Source organism: Haemaphysalis longicornis, unplaced genomic scaffold, assembly GCF_048455015.1.
Source record: "Haemaphysalis longicornis isolate Haplotype H1 unplaced genomic scaffold, Haemaphysalis longicornis Haplotype H1 scaffold_9, whole genome shotgun sequence".
Taxonomy (NCBI): Eukaryota; Metazoa; Arthropoda; class Arachnida; order Ixodida; family Ixodidae; genus Haemaphysalis; species Haemaphysalis longicornis.
Genome location: NW_027526460.1, coordinates 12,575,631 through 12,595,046, shown reverse-complemented (window position 1 = coordinate 12,595,046; position 19,416 = coordinate 12,575,631). Strand labels below are relative to the sequence as shown.

Sequence of the window (19,416 nt, the reverse complement as noted above, 5' to 3'; positions counted from 1 at the left end):
AACCCACATTGTATTAAGCCATGGCTGAGCAAAAGGATGCTTGAAGAAAGAATGTCGTCGTTAGGCAATGCTCTGTTAAGCATTATTGTGCTTCCATTGCTACACCAACACCTTTGAAAAGGTGTTTATTTTTTAAGACTTTTTTTTAGATTGGTTTTTAGTTATAGTTCTTTTAGCTATAGTTATTAATTTTACATTTAGATTTTATTTTAGTTTGTTTGCTTTACCTTAAGCTCACAGCAGCCCTCCTGGGGTTTAAAGAAAAAGACAGCCCTACGCTCTAAGCTTTCACTAACATTTTATCAGCAATACCAGCTAATGAATCGTATAAAAAAGGAACATTAGAATCCTCTTCCGCCTTTTCCAACTCAAGTGTCTGTAACAAGTTACCTTGAAACTGCATCCCTTTGTCACAAAATCATCATCCAGTGTCAAGTTGATGATCTTTAGCAATATGCTGCCGTGAAGCTAAAGGCCAATCCCTCTACCAGCACGAATGTCAAAACATGCTGCCTTTTTTTTTGAGAACAACTCAAAGCCAGGTTACATGCAACAAAATAAGCAGTTGAATCAAAATACAAAGCAAAAGTTGGCATCAAATAATCACACCCATTTTCATGGCAAAAGTCTATTGAACCAGTAAAACATGTTGAAGCCACAATTTCTTTTATTTGAATGGGTTTAAAAAGTTTTAAAAATCAACTGGACAAGAAGCCCCGCCCTCCCCTACAGCCCAGGTGAGCTCAGCGTGCGGTCCTCCGCTTGGCCTGGTCCCTGCCAAAGGGGCACAGCTCCACGTTGAGGCAGGAGGAACACTTGGGGCCAACCGGCTTGCACACAGTCTGCCCAAATCCGACCAGCAGGTGGTTCACTTCGTCCCACAGGTCTCTGCACAAAGCGGTCCAAAGGTCACGGCTGTATCACCACACACACAGGCTAGGAGTGTGTGCCAACACTAAACCTCTATTCCAAAAGTCCTGCTGGCAATCCAAAGAGCAACATGTCCATAGGTCCAACCTTCTAAACCATTTGCTGGACACAGCCTTTCCTAAGCAGTCTCAACCAGTGAACAGAGCTTCAGTACAGCGCAGCCCACTTCTAACAAACCCACTTATAGCAAAATAGCGGTTATAACGAAGTGATTTTGGATTCCCGTTCCAATTTTTGCATTTTCAATGCCATTTTGGTCTAGTTTTAACGAAGTAACGAAATGCTAATCAGCGGATATAGCGAAGTATTTTTTTGACAGAAGAAACAAAAATCGTATATTTAAATACCCTTTCGAGCTTTCTGGCGAATCAAAGCTAAAGAAACCGCCAACTCTTGACTACCGGGTGCCTCTGCCAGTATCATTTGTTCTTTTGTCCACCTCAGCTCCTTTTTCCAAAGCTCACTTCCCCGCATCACACAGCCAGCACTGCTGGACCGCCATCTTAAAGGGACACTGAAGTGTTCTGTAAACATTGTGGGATTACTAGCGCAAATTGTAGTCTGGAGTCTCTAGGCCATGTTTCGACCACTCTCGCTGCGTTTACGCGATGCTATTCAGCAGAAAAATATATTCGAAAATGCTATCCTCCTCTCGGCATCCACCTTGCCGATTTCCTATGACGTTTCATATGACGTCAAAATAAGATGGCTTGCAGCAGAACGGTGAGTTGGGCTAACTGGTGAATTTGCATGTCAAAACCTTCAAAAAGGGCAACACTGAAAATGGCACACAAACGAAAGAACCACAGGACGAGCGCTTACTTTCAACTGTTCCCATTGGTTTTTGTTGACGCATGCGTGGTCTGGTGACTTGGAGGGTATTTTCCTTCGTGTTTCCTGATTAAACTTCAGTTGAAAGTAAGCGCTCGTCCTGTGCTTCTTTCGTTTGTGTCCCGTTTTCAGTGTTGCCCTTCTTGAAGGTTCCGACATGCAAGGTGGCTTGGCCTGACTGCACTACTGCACGGCTCGCCAACCCTCCAACAGAATCAGTCGGCCCAGCAACTAGTCAGCCAGCGGCCAGCGCGTCGTCGCAATTCGTTCGCTCAGTTGAAACTAATCCACAGCACATTTGTGCCTGGAAGGATGGCCTTTAGTTTGCTAGTTTGTAGACTGTATCAAGCTCCAAGTCCAAGTAACTCCACACAAGTGCACATGCAACGCTTCACATGACTGGTATGCTAGGATAAGAATATAAGGCCAATTGAAGGCAGGAAAAGAGTCAGCGAAGGTAATATAGGTACAAAGGAATTAAAATCAACCAAAAATTTTATTTACAGCATAAAGCAGTTATAGAGAAGTAATTCGTATTCCCGCCAATTTCTTTATCACCAGGCTACACTGTATTCACCAACGCACCACATAACCATCAGCACAGCAGTAACCAAGGGTCGCTGAACACCACAACAAACATCTGTGCAAACTATCAGACCATTACCATAAAACTGATATCACGGTCATGCGGAGATTTGCACAATTCCTTATAACCAAGAGATGGTTGATGACACGGCCTGCGATCACCCCTGCACAATCATCACTGAGACGCTTTATACGAACTTTTAAGATATATTAGCATCTGTTTCTCATATGTCCATCGTCACGAATATCCACAGTGGAGCGGCGGATGTTTTTTTTTTGTCTCCATTGCCTGATTTTTCTACATTTGAAGAGGTAGCCCACCATGCTACACTGGGTACCGGAGCTCTTCAAAGATAGCACAGAATGGTAAATACAGTTTTCAAAATTATAACATTAGTAGGTTGGCTCAGTGTGAAGGAGTCTTGCTGGGACAAACTATTCCGCCTTGCAACTAGAATATGCTCGATTTTGGGCTTTGAATTCCATGGGGGCATGAACTGCTTTGGCTCACCTCATGGTCTGCTAAATTGTAGACAGGTTTTCATACAGAAGAAAGCACATTTTTTGTGCAACGTAGCCAGGCAATTTGTCTTGCCCAACAATCTGTTCTGAATGTTCAGCTCGCATGTTCGTTGCGCTGCGCCAGCTATTTCCGAGGCTGCAAAGCCAGTTATTGCAATTCCTTGTGGTACTGCTGCTATCTGTGAAGTAAACTTCAAGGGTGTCCAAACTAGCCCTAAAACTAAAGAACATAAAGGGAAAAAAAATGGACTGCACTGGCAAAGTACAAAGTACAATACGCACCAATCCCCTGTTTCAGCTACGTTTTTTATAATGTTCTACATGAGGTGCTGCTGACGACCACGGCCAAACTTCCGAGGACTTTGCACAGCCAAAACAATGATGGAATATGCTAGGTGGCGAGTTGGGCTAGTTGGTTCACTTGCATCTTGGAATACAGTGCGAAATAACAAAGACACAAAGAAGGAAGCTTTTCAGAACTTATCATGTTCACTTCCACCTTTCGGTCCTCGTTATTTCGCTCACTACCCCAAGATGACAGAATATGGACAGCGCACACATCACAAGCTGGAATGATGAGCGAAGAATATTTTGCCTAATTCTTCGCTGCTCCAAGGAACAACAGCTTGGTTTCCAGGCATGAAACCTGCAAAGTCTGACACGCTACACTACCCATTCGCAATCATGTGATCTCCGCGACAACTGAACTATTTGCCACTGGCAACTTAATGTGATCAGGCCTGGAGGCCTTCGATTCAGGCAGAGGTGTGTCGCTGGAGTGCCCCCCACCTGGGCAGCCACGCCTCGAGGGCCTTCCTCGTCTGCTCGGGCTGCTTGGTGGGGGCGGGCAGCCAGCCGAGGCGGTTGGCGATGCGGTGCACGTGGGTGTCCACCCCGATGCCCACAGTGCGGCCCCAGCCGCAGCTCATGGCCAGGTAGGCCATCTTGGGGCCCACCCCGGGCAGGCTGCACAGGCCCTCCACGCTGTCCGGGATGTCCCCGTCAAACCGCTCCAGCAGCAGCTGCGACGCCCGCTTCAGGTGCTTCGCCTTGTTCTGCACGCGCACGGGGGCGTCAGCAGGGTGGGGGAGATGGCCGTTTCAAGTCAAGGGGGTGACGGAAGCTCATCTGTTGGGGATGCATTCTCAAGAAGAAAAGGCCAGGACGCCGACCACAAGTCGATAAGTAGACATGTTAACGTTCCGGCTCTCTGTTTTGGTCACAATCTGGCATTATGATCGACGTGTTTTTCTTTTTTTTTTTTTGGGGGGGGGGGGGGGGGTAGACGAAACATTAACATTTACTTATTGACTTCATGGTCAGCATCCTGGCCTTTTCTTCTTGAGAAATGGCTAGCTATGAGCTCAGGGCTTCCCCACTGCACGATCCGTGTGTCACAGGGAGCGAACACATTTACGTCACTTTCGTCTCATCTGTGGCAACCGATGGGGTAGCACCACTGCACTCCATCTAAGAACTGCAGCTGCTGAGAAGCGAGTTGTTACTCCCACATCTAAAAATTGGATTTCACACTGGCTAATGAAGTGCTAAAGCAGCCTCCAGCAGCTGGTGTTCAAGAACTGACCGATGTGCCGCCAACTTAGCTATGCTAGGTGCTATCTACATGGCCATGCACTCTTAAGTCAAGTCACCAAGCCAACAATCCTAACCAAGCCCAGCAAGCAACCTTATCCAAACATGTTACATAACTTGAACCAGTTCGCTCATTTCTTAGCTTGCAAGCAAGATGACTGGTGCTCTAGACTACCATACAAAAATAAAATTGTGAGCGCTGCTCAAAAAGCCCACAGTATGCCACTAAATGGGACCTTTTGACAACTCGCCCAATTTGGTTCTGATTCCAACAAGCGCACATACATACAGGGTATATACCCCATAGGAAATGCTGAAACACAAAACTAGAAGTTTTGTGTTTTACTTGGACGTAGCCAGCTTCATTACAAAATGGAAGGCTAAATAATGGCAGTTAAGAACTTTCAGTTAGGCCCTAAGTTAATTCATTAAAACAAAAAATACAATGGCGGTTAAGAACTTTCAGTTAGGCCCTAAGTTAATTCATCATAACACAAAAAATACAATGGCGGTTAAGAACTTTCAGTTAGGCCCTAAGTTAATTCATCATAACACAAATGATACAGTACTGCAGAAACTTGGTTTATGCCGATAAAAAGGCGACTCGATGAACTATCTCTGAGCAGAGAATCAGAGGAAGGCTCGGAGTTTGACAACAGTTTGAAGCCATGCACAGCAAAGTAAGAGCACACGTGGCTTGCTATTCACCTTGTAGAAGCTAACAGGGTAGATGAGCTCCTCAATTTGCTTTTCATCGGCAGCGGCTATTTTCTCCGGAGTCAGGGCAAACTCACGGAGGCGCCCCACCGCTGCATGCGTCACCTCATCCTTTGTCTGACTCGACAGCATCAGTGACACAAGCAGCTGGTAGCGCACAACCTGTAACACATGCAGACAAGCAGCTGGAGCGGCAGGCAATACGTTACTATATTTTAATGTTTCACATTTCCACATTTTCAACTTTTATTTGTTGATTTGATTGTATAGGGTTTTACGCGCCGACACAACGCAGGCGATGAGGCACGCCGTAGTGGAGCGCTCCGGATTAATTTTGACCACCTCTTTAACGTGTGCCGAAATCTCGTACACACGGACATTTTTGCTTATCGCCTCCACCAGAAGAGCAGCCACCGCTGCCGGGAATCGGACCTGCATCTTCAAGCTCATTTCAACTTTTAGTTGTCCACAATCTGTGAACAGTGGTGTAAGGGGTATTCGGAGACACTTTTTTCCCACGTAGGCCAGAAAGGTTCATTTAGGTTGACAAGGGTCCTTATATTAGGCTTTCATATTCTGACAGGTGCATTAGAATTCCCTGCATAAGCAACCGCTCAAAATTAGCCTCTGTTTTGCTGTAAACGCTTTGGAGTTTCATGTCATAACAAATACCTCACGCTACTCTAACGCAAGCAAGTTCATCCCTTGACAACCCCTCGGGCAGTAACAGAACTTTTTTAAGAGCAGGCGCAAGTTCTGGTAGGGTATCGCACGCAGGAATGGTACAGCCACTTGGCGTCCTGTCAAAGTTTCCAGACGTCACAATTATACTTCGCGGGCTGTCGTGTGCAAGATTTCAAACACGCCAAGCTGGCAAGGGCGTACCTTTTCCGGCAGTGTCTGATCTGGGCACTTGTCACAGCCCATTGTGTCGACTGGGGCCTCGGTGTCTTTACGCATGGTGCGCACATTGGCCAAAACTTGCTCCCAGTTGTCAGGTTTCCAGGGAAAATACGGGGACGTTTCGGCAGTATCTTGCCGCGCGCCTTCCGAATATTCAATCTTCAGCGGTTTTGACGCGGACTTCCTTTTAGCCGGGGCACGTGTGGTCCCCTCAGGCTTTGAAGCACTCGGCTCAAAGTCTCCATCCTTCTTCAAATCAGCCGCTGAAACTTCTTTCGTTTCACGAGGCAGCGGTTTTGACGCTGACTTCCTTTTAGCCGGGGCACGTGTGGTCCCCTCAGGCTTTGAAGCACTCGGCTCAAAGTCTTCATCCTTCTTCAAATCAGCCGCTGAAGCCTCTTTCGTTTCACGAGGCAGCCCTTTTGAATCTTCGGCCTTTGGTGGCTTTGACTGACTTTTTGTGCCGGCTGCCACTCGAGTTTGTTTAGCAGGCCTCGGCTCAGCCGATGATTTGAGCTTGGAGAGCGCAGCATCCTTACTCGACTCATGATCTGCAGTTGCCGCGCCAACTGCATCGCTTTTGCTAGCACGTGCCGAGCGGAGGCGCGTCTTCATCATCACGGCGACCCGACTCGACCACAGTAAAGCAAAAGCTTTGATTGCTACGCTTGACAATGCGCTTCGATAGGTGCACATAAACTGTCATTTGCCAAAAACTTCGCAAGGACGTTTGCGGGTATTAAAAACCGCTGGTAAAAACGAGTTTACAACTGAAAACAGCTACGCATTACACGCAACATTTGTCCTTTCCGCACTTTGATTTTGCTTGCATAGGTAGATAGAGTGTGTGTGGGAAAAAACAGTAGACGTACAGTTACTGTGAATTTGGGTGTTAGCTAGTGCTTTGGTAGCATGTGGCGTATGCTTTTAACGCCAAGTTGAATTTCGTTCTCTAAACGCAGCCCGATTAATTTGTTTTTCAAATTTGTTGTTTTATTTATGTACGGATTAAACATTAACAAGAATCGGAGGAGATGTACTGGTTGTGGATGCGCTGCTCTGGTCGCTCTGGTGGTTATTTACAAAAGAATGGCGGCTGCTCTAAAGGCACGACGATACCGAAATTGTGTGCTGCGTTATAATTCTGACCGAGAGTGCATCGCCTGAATACCGCCACTGAAATTTACCTGAAATGGTAGGCATTATGTTTTTGCTTTTTTAATGCCCTATGGTTTGTGCATTATAGACGGCATTAGTGCGAGAAACTACGTGCCCTTCTGGCATGTCCCCCAAAATATGTGTGCCTACGACTTGCCACTTGCCCGTGGTTTGATAAAAGTCGATGAAGTCTGCGCTGACGTCACGGCGCTCACGAAACCGCAGACTGCGCTCTACAAGCTGAGTGCTTGACGATTTCTGGCTGGTAGCTGTCATCAGCCCTACTGCGCGCTATGAGTTGGCGCCTTAGGGGCTTGTTTACATCTGTGTCGATAGCTGATCGATATTTCGTGGCAGTAGCACGCGCGCCGCTAACGAAGTAACAGCTATTGCGGTAAGACGGATGTCACTATCCAAGGCCACGTAATAAAGCTATGCGCACATATTTATTTCATAAACATATGTCACATATTGCCATATCACATTATGGTACGAACATGAGGCTGTACTTTTGGTAGTTGGAGAGCGCGAATGTTTCTTTCCGTGGTTGCGCCAAATTTCTGAGAGCAGCGATGCTTACTCGTGTTAAGTGCCCCAAACATACCTTTTGCAGCACAGAACTCTGACGTGGTGTCGCTGTTTATGAAAAGTACGCCCCCTCCATACAATGAGTGACCTCTCTGACGGACTTTTGGCTCTCAGGTCGTCCTCAGCGGTGTTTTGCCAGCTTAAGTAATTATCTTGAACCCCCGCACCTCTTATTTCAACAGTCGGAACTCCTTATCATTGTACAGTCAAACCATCTCGGTCTTTGATCGCAATCTTCATGTCGCTTGGCCTGCTTGGATTTAGCTGAGGTCTTTCTCCACATGTCATCAACCTTGGAGGGAAAGTATCCGAACCGGACACTGTGGCTATTCGATTTACAATCTCGGACTCACCGCGGATAGTCCGTAGATAGTTCGAGGATTCTGCACACCATAGGTATATATGGAAAAACCGAATGCCAGACTGCTTCTCGGGGAGCCCGCAGTGAGTCCGAGACGGTAAATCGAAGAGCGCCTGTGTCGCAAAAATTCAGGGAACAATAAGGTTGAAGTTTCTGAACCTTTAGGGGCATGTGCTGCTACAAATCATGTGGTTTGTCCTGCGTTCCCTCCTTTTAAAACCTTCTAAATCTATGTTGTAACTTTGAGTAATCATCTTCGTTGGATTGCGTGTGTGGTTTTCCTCTGCCCCTATGCCTTTTGGGCAATTTAGTGTGTTACGTTTTAGACTCGTTTTTCAGGCGCATTTGCACAGAGGAGATCACGCGTTGTTCTCCCGCTGTGCTAGTGCTGCTTCACCGCACGCCTTTCGCAGGACAATCAGCAACCAGTGATGCAGTGCAGTGGGGCCCGCACTGGTGTAGATGATGCGGACGGAGCTGCGGAAGAGGATGACGAGGAGTCCTCATCCCACGCATCCGACAAGGAGATGCGTCTCATTGAGCAGGTGCCCACACAACTCAAGTTCTGCCTGCCTTACATCAGAATGTTAAGTGAAGCAGGGATGTCCGTAGTGTTGAGTACAAACCTGAGGCTTGTTCTTATCTCCTCTCTGTTTTAAAGTCCTTGTGTGATTGCCGTGGATGTTTTTTGTGCTATTATTGTCTTAGAAGGCTTAGAAGGCAAGTGGATTTTTTATAGCCCTATCCGTACACCCAGCATGTGTGCATTTGTATTATTCGTAGATTCAAACATATACTTCTATGTACCATTTGTAGCTCACAGGTGCTTTCACACTGCATTATAGGCAGTAGACGCCAATCACCTGTCCTTTATACGCACTGTATGAGACTGGGTTAATGAAGCTAGGTAATCACGCTCAACATAAAACACAGTTTTCAGAACCTGTCTTCCTACATCGCGCTTCTTTAAGATGAACCAAGCGGAGCAGGCTTTGACTGCCTGAGAACTGTTGCCTTAGAAGCACATCTTGCCCAGGATTTCAAGGAAGCACTGTTTACTCATTGTTCCCTGCTTATTTTTTCTCTTGGCAGCCTTTCTCTTCCATCTCTCCCCTTTGATGTCCTTCACTTCTCTAATATGCAAAATCTGATGTGCTTTTATTTTTCTGGGCATCCCTTGGCTGAATTTTTTTCTCTAAAAAATGAAAGAATTTGTTGCTACTCAAGAACAGCGTCTTACCAAGGTTGGACTTGTATGCGCCCATTCTCAAGCTTTAGCGGTCCGTTCTGAGTTGAACTCATTGTGCCCATTACCCTTCCAATGGTAGTTGTTGTTCGCAACAATGCTAACAGTGCCAAGAGCTTTAGTCTCCTCGCTTAATGCTTTGTGACACCCTTTCAGGCAAAGCAGATTTACCTGAAGGGAGTGTCGGCCGAGAGGTCCGGACGAATGCACGATGGTAATGCTTTTTCTTGTGCACTTCTGTGTGCCCGTGGAGATGTCCCTTGATGGAGTGTTGCCTTTCTCAGCTATCTCCCACTACAGAAGAGCCTTACAAATTGTCCCTGACATTGAGTTCCGTTTGGCAAACAGCAACATCTGGTCTGTCGGTGAGCACTGTCTGAGCGTTTCTTCCTCGGTATTGCCTGTTCTTGTGGGTGTGTTGTCGTATTCCTGACTAAGACATACCATACGTCATTACAGATGAGGAGACCAGTGGCTCAGATACAGAGTAAGTACTAGGAGACGCCACGGAATCACCTACTCTGTGGCGTGCGTTCAAGCTTGTTAAAGGATAGCTATGCCATTGCTAGTAGTGTTTTTTTTCCCCAAAACTGCATAGGATGCTGTCGTATGAGCCAAAGGTTGAGCACAAAAATTGAGCACATTTTGAAGCTGTAAATTCTTGTTACATTTACTTGCTCAGTCATCCATCCAGTGTGCAATAAAAATTACAAAATAAATAAGTAAGCCTTACATTGAAGTTTTTCTTATCGCAATCTATGCTTAAAACAAGCATAAAGAAATTTTTGTTGTTCTGGGGATTGGGAGTCTTAATAATGCCGTCAATTCAATAACAATGTTAAATAATTCCACCATGGGGAACGGGGTTAACAGGCTAAGGTGGTCTGTAATTGGCCTGTTCTAGTGTACTGTGAATCCTTGACAGTCTTAAAAACGTTGCAGGTGTGAAGATAACGACTTGTCGTGTGAAGACGACGATTCAGTCTCCCTCCATCAGCGCATCAAAATGAAGACTTCATCCGCTGACATCTGCTCTGTGGCCTTGGAACAAAAAGTACTGGACAGTAACCTTGACTGCTTTGCTTATTACGGTTGATACTTGAAGTAATGCCAATGCTAGCTTCTTTTATTTTGCTAGCCCTTTCATGCGTGAACTGAGCAAAAAAGAGTGCTTTGCTATCAGCGACATTAAGGTATAACAAAGGTAAAATATTTAACCCTTTTGGCCCAGGTGTCTAAGTTTAGGACATTACCTAAAATTCTTGTAGTGAGTTGGGAACAAAACTGAGACAGCTAGTTTTCTGGGAAATAGTTCAAGGATGCCTCTTTCAATAGACATCTGTATTTTTTTTTTTTCTAGAACTGAATGCTAGAAAGAGGAAGGCCCTGCAGTGAAGACTAGGCTGATGTTGGGGTGACCCCAAGGACCAAAGTCCTAGTTTGAAGACATGGCTGTAAATCTAAAACTATTTGCTCTACCAGCTTTGTTTTTTTTGTACGAGGATTCGGTTCTTTCTAAAAATTAGGAAAACATGCAAAGAATTTTTTATTTCGCAATTTAAATTTTTAATTGATGACCTAATTAGATGTAATGCCTTTGCCCCACAAGCTCAATTTTTCATTTATAAGCTCATAGTCCAAACATTAAGGAAAACACAGAGAAAGTTTTTTTGCTTGAAATAAAAAATCTAGGGCTGACAGGGTTAGTGCTAAAAGCGGTAATTCAGAAGTGATAGTCTGTGCCTTGAAGGGCCATGTTTGAACGATTTTACACTGCATGTGCCTTTTTTTGAGCAGTGGTGGTGGTGGTTGCTCACTATCGCAGGCTACGCACATCTCTGACCTTCCTCAAGAAGTGTTCATGTTTATACTGAGATGGGTGGTCTCATCCGACTTGGACATCTTGTCTCTCGAGTCCATCTCAAAGGTACCTCAAGCACTGAAGCGGCAGTGAACTGCCGTTTTGTCTAAGTTATGCTTTGTGGTCGTCACATTATTAAGTGGTGCTGTTTTTCGACAGGTCTGTCGTGGCTTCTACCTCTGTGCGAGGGATCCTGAGCTTTGGCACTTGGCTTGTGTCAGGTGGGTGCTAGTGAGAGTGCAGTGCATTGCCGTAAACTGAGCTTATATACACAGCAGGGTCTGTTGATGTGGCAGCTATTTCAAACACATTTTCTTTGCTTTACTGGCAACCTTTTGTGCAATAGCAAAGGTCTTGGAAGATGTCTGCTTTCCCTAATTGGCTGCACATTCCTATTGAGTTTACGTTATTTTCATTGGTGATGGGTGTCTTGACCACCTCACTCCCTGTGCGAATAGTCACCAGCTGTCATGACATCATAACAGAATGCAAGTTTGGAACAAAAACGCTGTTGCAGTTAGGTTTATGAAAAGCAGACCTAAGCGACAGTGTCACCCACCACACCAATGTCCTTCCACCCAGGACATGGGGCAAAGACTGCGGACAACTGAACCAGTACAACTCGTGGAGGGAGATGTACATTCGCCGACCCCGGATCTGTTGCAATGGTTAGTAAGTGAACTGGAATTCACTCTGCATTCCTTGCTTCATTTGCCTATGCCCACCAAGAGTGCTAGCAATATGTGGGATTCCTTAGTGTTTCCTCTTAAATGATGAATGACAGCAGATAGGGAACAGCATAAGCACAATATAGTGCATTGTTAAAAGTTTGTTAAATAGTGCCCTTTCGTATTTCAACAAAGCAAAAAAGATGGATGAACTAACAGAATGCCAGGAAAAAAAAAAAACTAAATCAGGGCAATTTCTTTTTGAAAAAGATTGGTCAGAACTTGGAATGCAATGACTATGGTGGAATGGTCCTTCTCAGAAACGTACTACCGGCATAACAGAGAGAAAGAATGGGAAACTTGCGTAGTCTGCCCCGTTTTTTGTGGGTTTTAGCTGTTACACCACCAGAAAGGGTATATCGAGCAGAAGAAAGTTGCGACATACTTTGTGACGTGCGACATTGTCCTCAGGCGTCTACATCAACCGGACCACATATGTCAGGCATGGAGAGTCATCATTCCAGGATTCAAGCTATCGTCCCTGCTTTTTGGTGGAGTACTTTCGCTACCTCCGTTTTTTCCCCGAAGGTAAGATCTCGTAGGGAGTGCGAACAGATACGAAGACTCAAAATGAAACATTTCTCTTTACCAACAAGCTTGACCAACTAGCAAGTACGAAAGACGCACTGTAGCGGCACTTTTTCGTGAAACTCGAGTATGTGGAATTCACTTGTATGTAGGTCAGGAATGTGCCAAATTTAACATAATTAAACAAAAAAAGAAGACAACGTCAGAATGTTTTGCTGAGTGTAAGATGGTATTTTACTCTGTTTTACGCATGGCACTGCCAAATGCAGTGCTTGGAATAGAGTAAAGTTGATAATTACGTAGCTTAGAAATAGAAAGAGGTATTTTGTTGTCAACTTATTTGCCTCTAATTGTAATGTTTTAGTGGGTGCCTTCATACTATACTGCAGTTTCTTGCTTTGTTCATACATGTGTCAGATTTAATCAATACCTCTTTACACCACTTGCAATCATTTGAAAAGAACAGCTTGTATTTCTCATACTTAAACTACCAAGCAAGCAATCCTGATGTCTCTGCATAGAGGGATCATTCAAAGCACTTCCAAGAGGTTATGTGCAAAAAAAATGGAAGAAGCACTTGCCTAGTTAAGATGAGCAAGCAAAAAGACATTGGCAGTTTATTTTGAGTCGGCAATGCCATTATTCAGTATTTGCTTGGCTTGCAGACTGCTGCCTCTTTCATTATTAATTTTCATTACAATTATCAGCCATGGCTGTGACGGTTTACCTCAATAGCAACTGTTTGCTACCTTCACTACAGTGCAACCATGCTTGCTGTGGAGCAAGCTTTCAAGGCAAGCCTCAGTGATTATGATGATGATATTGGCGCGGACACGACGCAGGGGTGGTGCTGATGCTGACCACGCCCGACAACCCGTACGCGTCCCTGGGAAAGCTGCGGCACCGGCGACCGGCCTATGCCTCGGTCCTTTCGGGCAACTTCTGGCTGGAGGGCACCCGGGTGAAAGCGGTGCTCAAGAAGCCCACAGTCAAGGCGACCCCCCGCAACCCGGGCTACCGCCGTGGAGCCCGGCACAGCACAGAACCGCAGCCCGTGCAAGTCTTTCACCTGGCAAGTGCATTGCCCAAACGGGTGTGACCGTTGCGGGACCGTTACAGTCTAGATTGGTTTGGGTCGCCCTTTGCACACACTATTGGTTAGGTTTGCATTGCCTAAAGTTGGTGCAGTAATTGAGAGCTGGCTGCTGCAATGGCCAAGTGGCCAAGGTATTGTGCTGCTGAGCCCAAAAATGCAGGTTCAATCCTAGCTGTGGTGGCTGCTTATCAGATAAAGACAAAAAGCAGAAACACTTGCGTGTCGAGATTTGGGTGCACGTTAATTCTTTCCCCGCAAGATCCCCAGGTGTTTAAACAAAACTTGTTGCTGAGCTAGTTGGTGCGTACTTAAAAAAATAAGAAAACGTGGCGCAAACTAGACGTGGACGAAGAAAACAAGGTAAGACGGGCACCTGTATCTGTCTTGCCTTGTATTCTTCATCCACGTCTAGTTTGCGCCACGTTTTCTTCATCCCCAAGTGAGCCCTCCACCACGGCATGCCTCATAACCTAGGTGTAGCTTTGGCGTGTTAAACACCCAAAATTTTTGAAATGGTGAAGTGTAGTCTTCCTGACATTAGCCCAAAATAGAGCGAGCCCCACACATCACTTCTGCCCGCCTGCTGTGATAGCACTCTCATTAGGTTTGTTAATTTCTACTGCAAGCATGAACAGGCACATTGTGTTGCTGAGGAATTCATGAATGTTGGTGTACTTTGGTTGTGGTGCGGACTAATGAAACGGGATGTTATTAAATTAAAATAGAGCCAGATTTTGCTGCCAAGGTTGGCAACCTTTGTGATTCCACCGTTGATTGTGTGATCTTTGTCAAATAACCAATGTCAGAAAAATGCATGAGAATTAGCATCGTTGGCAATCTCCACCATCAGCATTGACACAATAGCTCTGTGCAGGCCGTGCTGTTGCATTCTTATGTTTGGCCTAAAATAAACCCCAAAAAACTGTCATGCTCGAGCTCTAAGCCTGTCATTTTGCAAACTTTGCTCTCGTTTCGTGCAGGAACTGGAGCTGAGGAACGTGCGGGGCCGTGCCAATGCACAGCTGGCGTGGAAGAGCTATGCCATCCACACTTACTGGTACGCACTGTCTTCCTTGTGAACGGGAAAGTTCTTTTTGTGGTGTAAGCTATCACGCACTCGCCTGCGATTACGTTGGGCACTGCAGTGTTGTTGTTTGGAGCACACTTAATTTGTCGACAAAGGCTAGCACTACGCAAGTTCCAAAGAGAGTCCACTTGCAGTCATGCTGTGTAACCAAACCTGTGGTCATTTTCTTGTTCTATGACAAATTTAGCATCATAGCACTATTACAATCATTTTCGTGTTCTGATACTGAGGTTATTTCTTTTCCACTCTCTCTCTCTCGCAATGCAGGCTTGCGCAAGAGTCGGTTGCTACGTTTGACCTGACGAGCAACGCTTTCCCTCCCCTGTGGTTTTCAAGAGTCAAGAGCTTCACACAGGTGTCAGAGTCCCCCCTGTGATCACAGCACAGAAGTGAGGAAGGAAAAATTGCTAAAAAAAAAAAAAAGCGGCTGCCTGCAAAGGGCGTGCTGACGTGATGCTGTGGCTCAGTGTACGATTCCTTCCTCCACTGAGACATCAAACCGTGCCCCTTGTGATGTTTTTCATTTAAGTTTCTCTTGTCAAAGTACATCCGTTCCCAAGCTGTTAAAAATGTGGGAATTTCGTTTTCTCTGCAGAGTATATAGTAACAGTTTCAGTGGCAAAGTTTCTTATTTTAGAGGTAGAGAGGAAATGTTTTGTCGTAATGGTTGCAAATAAAAGTTCTACTTGTGAAGCGAGTCTTGTTTGTTCAGATGCATGTAGAGTTGTGTTTAAACTAAAACTATTTTTTGAATTAAAGTAAGTAGTTTTATGTAGCGAGGCTAGAAAAAAAAACAAGATATCATCAGTGCAGCTGCCCACGTTGCCAAACAAGCTCGACAGACTTGGGGCTTATCTGTGTAAATTATGCAGGATCATCACAATACACTTCCACAGAAGCCATGGGGGACATGCAACTCACTGGAAGAATTCACTCTATTGTGCTGCCAAATACAAGTTCGTAGACTCCTAACCACCAACCATGAAAGAGCCGTCTCAAACGGAATTTGATACACAACAGCCGTGCTACCAATGATACTACGTAAACCTCCATCTTGGAAAACCTTTCTGAACCTCAAAAGCAGGCGTCTACTGAAAAACGTGAACCCCACCAATGCTTAAATAAAGATGTCAACTGCTAGAAAAATTGGGAGCAGCCATCTATTTTATGGGTGCTCATTACAAATGGCCTCTCATTTTGCAATTCTCATTTCCATGCTTACCTCGACCCGAACTTTAACATGCTGTGGGAGAATGCAATAGCACTTTCTATAAAAACGGCCATGAAGCACTGTCCTTCCACTCAGCCAATTCTCAGACTTTCAAACTTCTTTCAGACATTGTACCTTGCACAAAGTTGATGAACACATGAGGAAAACTTGCCATGCACCTGCTGATAAACTGCCCCGACCACACCATCAGCCTGGTGTGGTACCTGACCATGCTTGCATAAGCAGCAATGCACGGGCAAGTGTGCTACTCCAAGCAACGTCCCCGGGACTGCCCACAGGCTGGCCAAACTCAAATTATCTGCCCACAGAACTACCCACTCAAAGCAACAAAATGAAAAGATGCCCTCCTCCAAAACAAATACACCACCTACTTACACCCGCTTCATATATGAACAGAAAAACCAAAAAAGAAGGACCCAGTCATGGGCCACTCTTAAACAAAAAAAAGTAAATTTTCTCTCCATTTTTCCAATCATAGACCGCCATGTCTCGGTGTCAATATTTTTTTTGACATTGCATGAACAGCACGTATGTCCTCTTGGTTTACCTCCAGCCCACTGACATCCCGCTTCATGAAGTCTGCTTTCCTGCATTACGAGCATGCTTGCTGCAAAACACTTCTTTGGATCAAATGGCAGAATGTAGCTATAGCCTTCCACATCCAAATTTTTACCACATACCAGCTTGCACTAGTCGGTCATGGCCAGCACCTTGCCCAGAGTTCTCTGCCTCGTCAACACCACGATAGCCACATTGACAACATTTGCGATTCTCCCAGACATGTTACATGGGAAGATATTGGCAATTAATTCACAACATGCTGCTGGAGAGACTGCTTTCGGCTGTGTACCAACCTGGAAGGCCGATTCACTGGCAGGCTCAGTGAAACTGGCAAAGCGTGAACAAGTAACCACCTTTGCATGCACAAGCAAGAACATGGATTGTAAACGAGGCTTCAGATGCCACCCCTTGCAATGCTGTGGGGCTTAGCACCGTGTGGGTTTGCCACCCAAAGAAGCGACTGTGCTGAGCACCAATTTGAAGTCTAAAACCTTGTGCATATCACATTGGGCCAAATGTGATGCAAAAAGACATATCTATCAGTCCAATGCAGCTACTAACAGGCCTCGAAAAGTTATTTTCATGCGTGGCTTAAGCACTGGCGTCTCCTTTTTTTTTTCTTTTGCACAGTTTTCTGTAACTTAGCTGAAAACTTAAAAATCATGCGCAGTAGCAGTCTCGTCCTTCCTTGGCACAGTATACAAGGACTGAATGCACTGGCAAGCATTTTGGAGCTTGCATTATTACGCTGCACAATACACAAAGTAGACAAGAAACAAGTGTGTGCGCAGTGCTCTAGGGGCAATGCAGCAGCTTAATTTTCACTATGTATTTTGAAGTGTTAAAAGACTGCATTTTGTTCTGCTCTTGCCATCACGTTGGCGCAAAGCTCGCAGAGGTTCATTCCTATTCAGAATAATCCAGTACTTGGGAATCGGGCAAAGGGAGGGGTTCCACTTGTCAAGAATCCCTAGACTCTTCCTTTGCAGTCAATGTGAATTATTACGCAAATTAAAAGGAGTCAAACACACAGCAGCCTACAACAGCCATGTGGCAAGTGCTTGTGCCTGTAACCTAAGCAGGACATACCTGTAAAAACATTCTAAGCAGCTAAAACACATAACTACAATGTTGAAAAACTAACCAAAATAGTTGGCCCTACTTGTAACCTTGTTATCAACAATGATGTAATTTTAAAGAGATTGCATTATATGTGTCATGAGGTGAAAACGTGTTGTTGACCATCCACAGCGGGTGGTACCAAAAACCTGCACACTGTTCTCCAATTTAAAAAAATGAAGGAAGCTCACACTAACGTGTAAAACTTGAAGGTAGCAAAGCTGTACGCAACCTTCACAACCATCACAAAGGTGGCTGTGAAGCCCACAATTGCAGCCGATTTGCTTCTTCTTCATTACCGCAATGGCCTTTACTCCATCATTGCTGCTATAAGTGTGAGCTTTCATTTTTTTCGAAGTGGTAATCATTCAACATCACCTTGGAGGGGCATACGATATGGCGTGTCTTTCTTGTTCCAAGCAAGTATTGCGACGATTATGGCAAACACCGGAGCCTTTCATGCTCCGAGCAAGGGTTGTCACGATTCTGGCAATTGCTGGAGTTTTTTTGCCAATCTTGGCCAATCTCACCAAGCGAGTATGCTTGGCTTGGCAAACGTGCACAGGTGATGCTGGGCAGTCGCTGCGAAGCACGCAGACATGAGCAGTCGGCATTTTCTTGGTTTTTAACGCGAACGTGTTTTATTCCAGGACTCACCAAGATTTCACTTGCATCATATTCGTCACGGAAATGACGCCAGTACAACGAAGCAAGCGGCGTGTAAAGAAGACCCTGCACACAGGGTCTTCTTGTGGGGAGGCAACCTTTAGTACTAAAGAGTACGTTATACTTGGGGTTGTTTGTTTTCGGGTTTTATATTTTAACACAAAAGTGTTTATGCCGGCATACACCACGATTTCACTGATGTCACATCTCTCACGGAAATGACGCCAGTGCACCTTTGTCGAAGCGACCCGCCAGCAGGACGTTGCTTGCCAAGCAGACCCACAAGACAGCCGCCAACCCACAAACCATGCTCAGCTGCAGATTTCGCTGCACATTTCACTTTCGTGTTTTACCGATTCCTATGACAGAGGAAAACCACAGTTTTATTATTAACTGCCGGGCGGTCGCCGCAATCTTGGCCAATCTCGCCAAGTGGGTATGCTTGATTTGACAAACGTGCGCAGCGGATACTGTGTGGTTGTCGCGAGGCATGCACACACGAGCACTCCGCATTTTCTTGATTTTTTTTTTTAACTGCCGGGCGGTCACCCCGAGGCCCGCGCTCACGAACGCACATTCGGCAATTTCTTAGTATTTTTAGTGCAGACACGAAAAATCGCAATCTGCTAAACAGCTTTGCTGTTAGACAGGAACCGAAGCCACGATGTCCTCTTTGCAACAGGTTTTTTTTTCTTTTTAAGAGCATTTATTTCACCACAGGGCATAGATAAGGGTTACGAGTTGATTAGATGAAAATGAAACTGTTCGCTTCGCACAGTATTCTTTGTTTTAGTGCTGCTGTAGATCCTCCCAGCCCTCAAAAAAAAGAAAAAGTTTACCCTTTGTGGTACATTAGTGCTAGCCTGTTCAGATGCCTTTCTGGCTTCTTCCCTGCCTCCCCCCCCCCCTCCCCCGTTTCCCCGACATTTTTAGCTCCTTTTACTAAGCTCTACTGCTTTCCAATTTACTTTTCCATTAAGCTCACAGCTGAGGGCTTCCAGAAGCTGGAAACCTCCTTCCCCAAGGACCAGTCAGGTATCTTTGCACTCCGTTACAAGAAATTGGAGACACATACTGGTTCCCTTTGAACACACCTGCTAATCTC

The 19,416-nt window shown here is 45.4% G+C and overlaps 2 protein-coding genes across 3 annotated transcripts; one reads left to right on the top strand and one right to left on the bottom strand.

Moving 5' to 3' along the window:
* Positions 1–170: 170 nt before the first annotated feature.
* Nthl1 (Nth-like DNA glycosylase 1) lies at positions 171–6,982 on the bottom strand. The gene is made up of 4 exons (XM_077684327.1): positions 6,064–6,982; positions 5,170–5,340; positions 3,658–3,923; positions 171–888 (listed from the first exon to the last, which is right to left on the bottom strand). Exons 1-4 carry the CDS (start codon positions 6,775–6,777, stop codon positions 744–746), a joined length of 1,296 nt encoding a protein of 431 aa, XP_077540453.1. The 5' UTR covers positions 6,778–6,982; the 3' UTR covers positions 171–743.
* A 152-nt stretch (positions 6,983–7,134) lies between these two features.
* Positions 7,135–15,427, top strand: LOC144152844 (F-box only protein 9). Of its 2 annotated transcripts, none has more exons than XM_077684328.1 (13): positions 7,135–7,276; positions 8,602–8,733; positions 9,591–9,648; positions 9,719–9,799; positions 9,894–9,921; positions 10,377–10,488; positions 11,260–11,361; positions 11,455–11,516; positions 11,878–11,963; positions 12,435–12,551; positions 13,394–13,623; positions 14,628–14,704; positions 15,002–15,427. In XM_077684328.1, the coding sequence occupies exons 1-13, from the start codon at positions 7,274–7,276 to the stop codon at positions 15,108–15,110; spliced, it is 1,197 nt and encodes a 398-aa protein (XP_077540454.1). In that variant the 5' UTR covers positions 7,135–7,273; the 3' UTR covers positions 15,111–15,427. The 2 variants fall into 2 exon arrangements, with proteins under 2 accessions (XP_077540454.1, XP_077540455.1); XM_077684329.1 differs by lacking the exon at positions 7,135–7,276 and adding an exon at positions 7,434–7,633.
* The last annotated feature ends 3,989 nt before the right edge of the window (positions 15,428–19,416 follow it).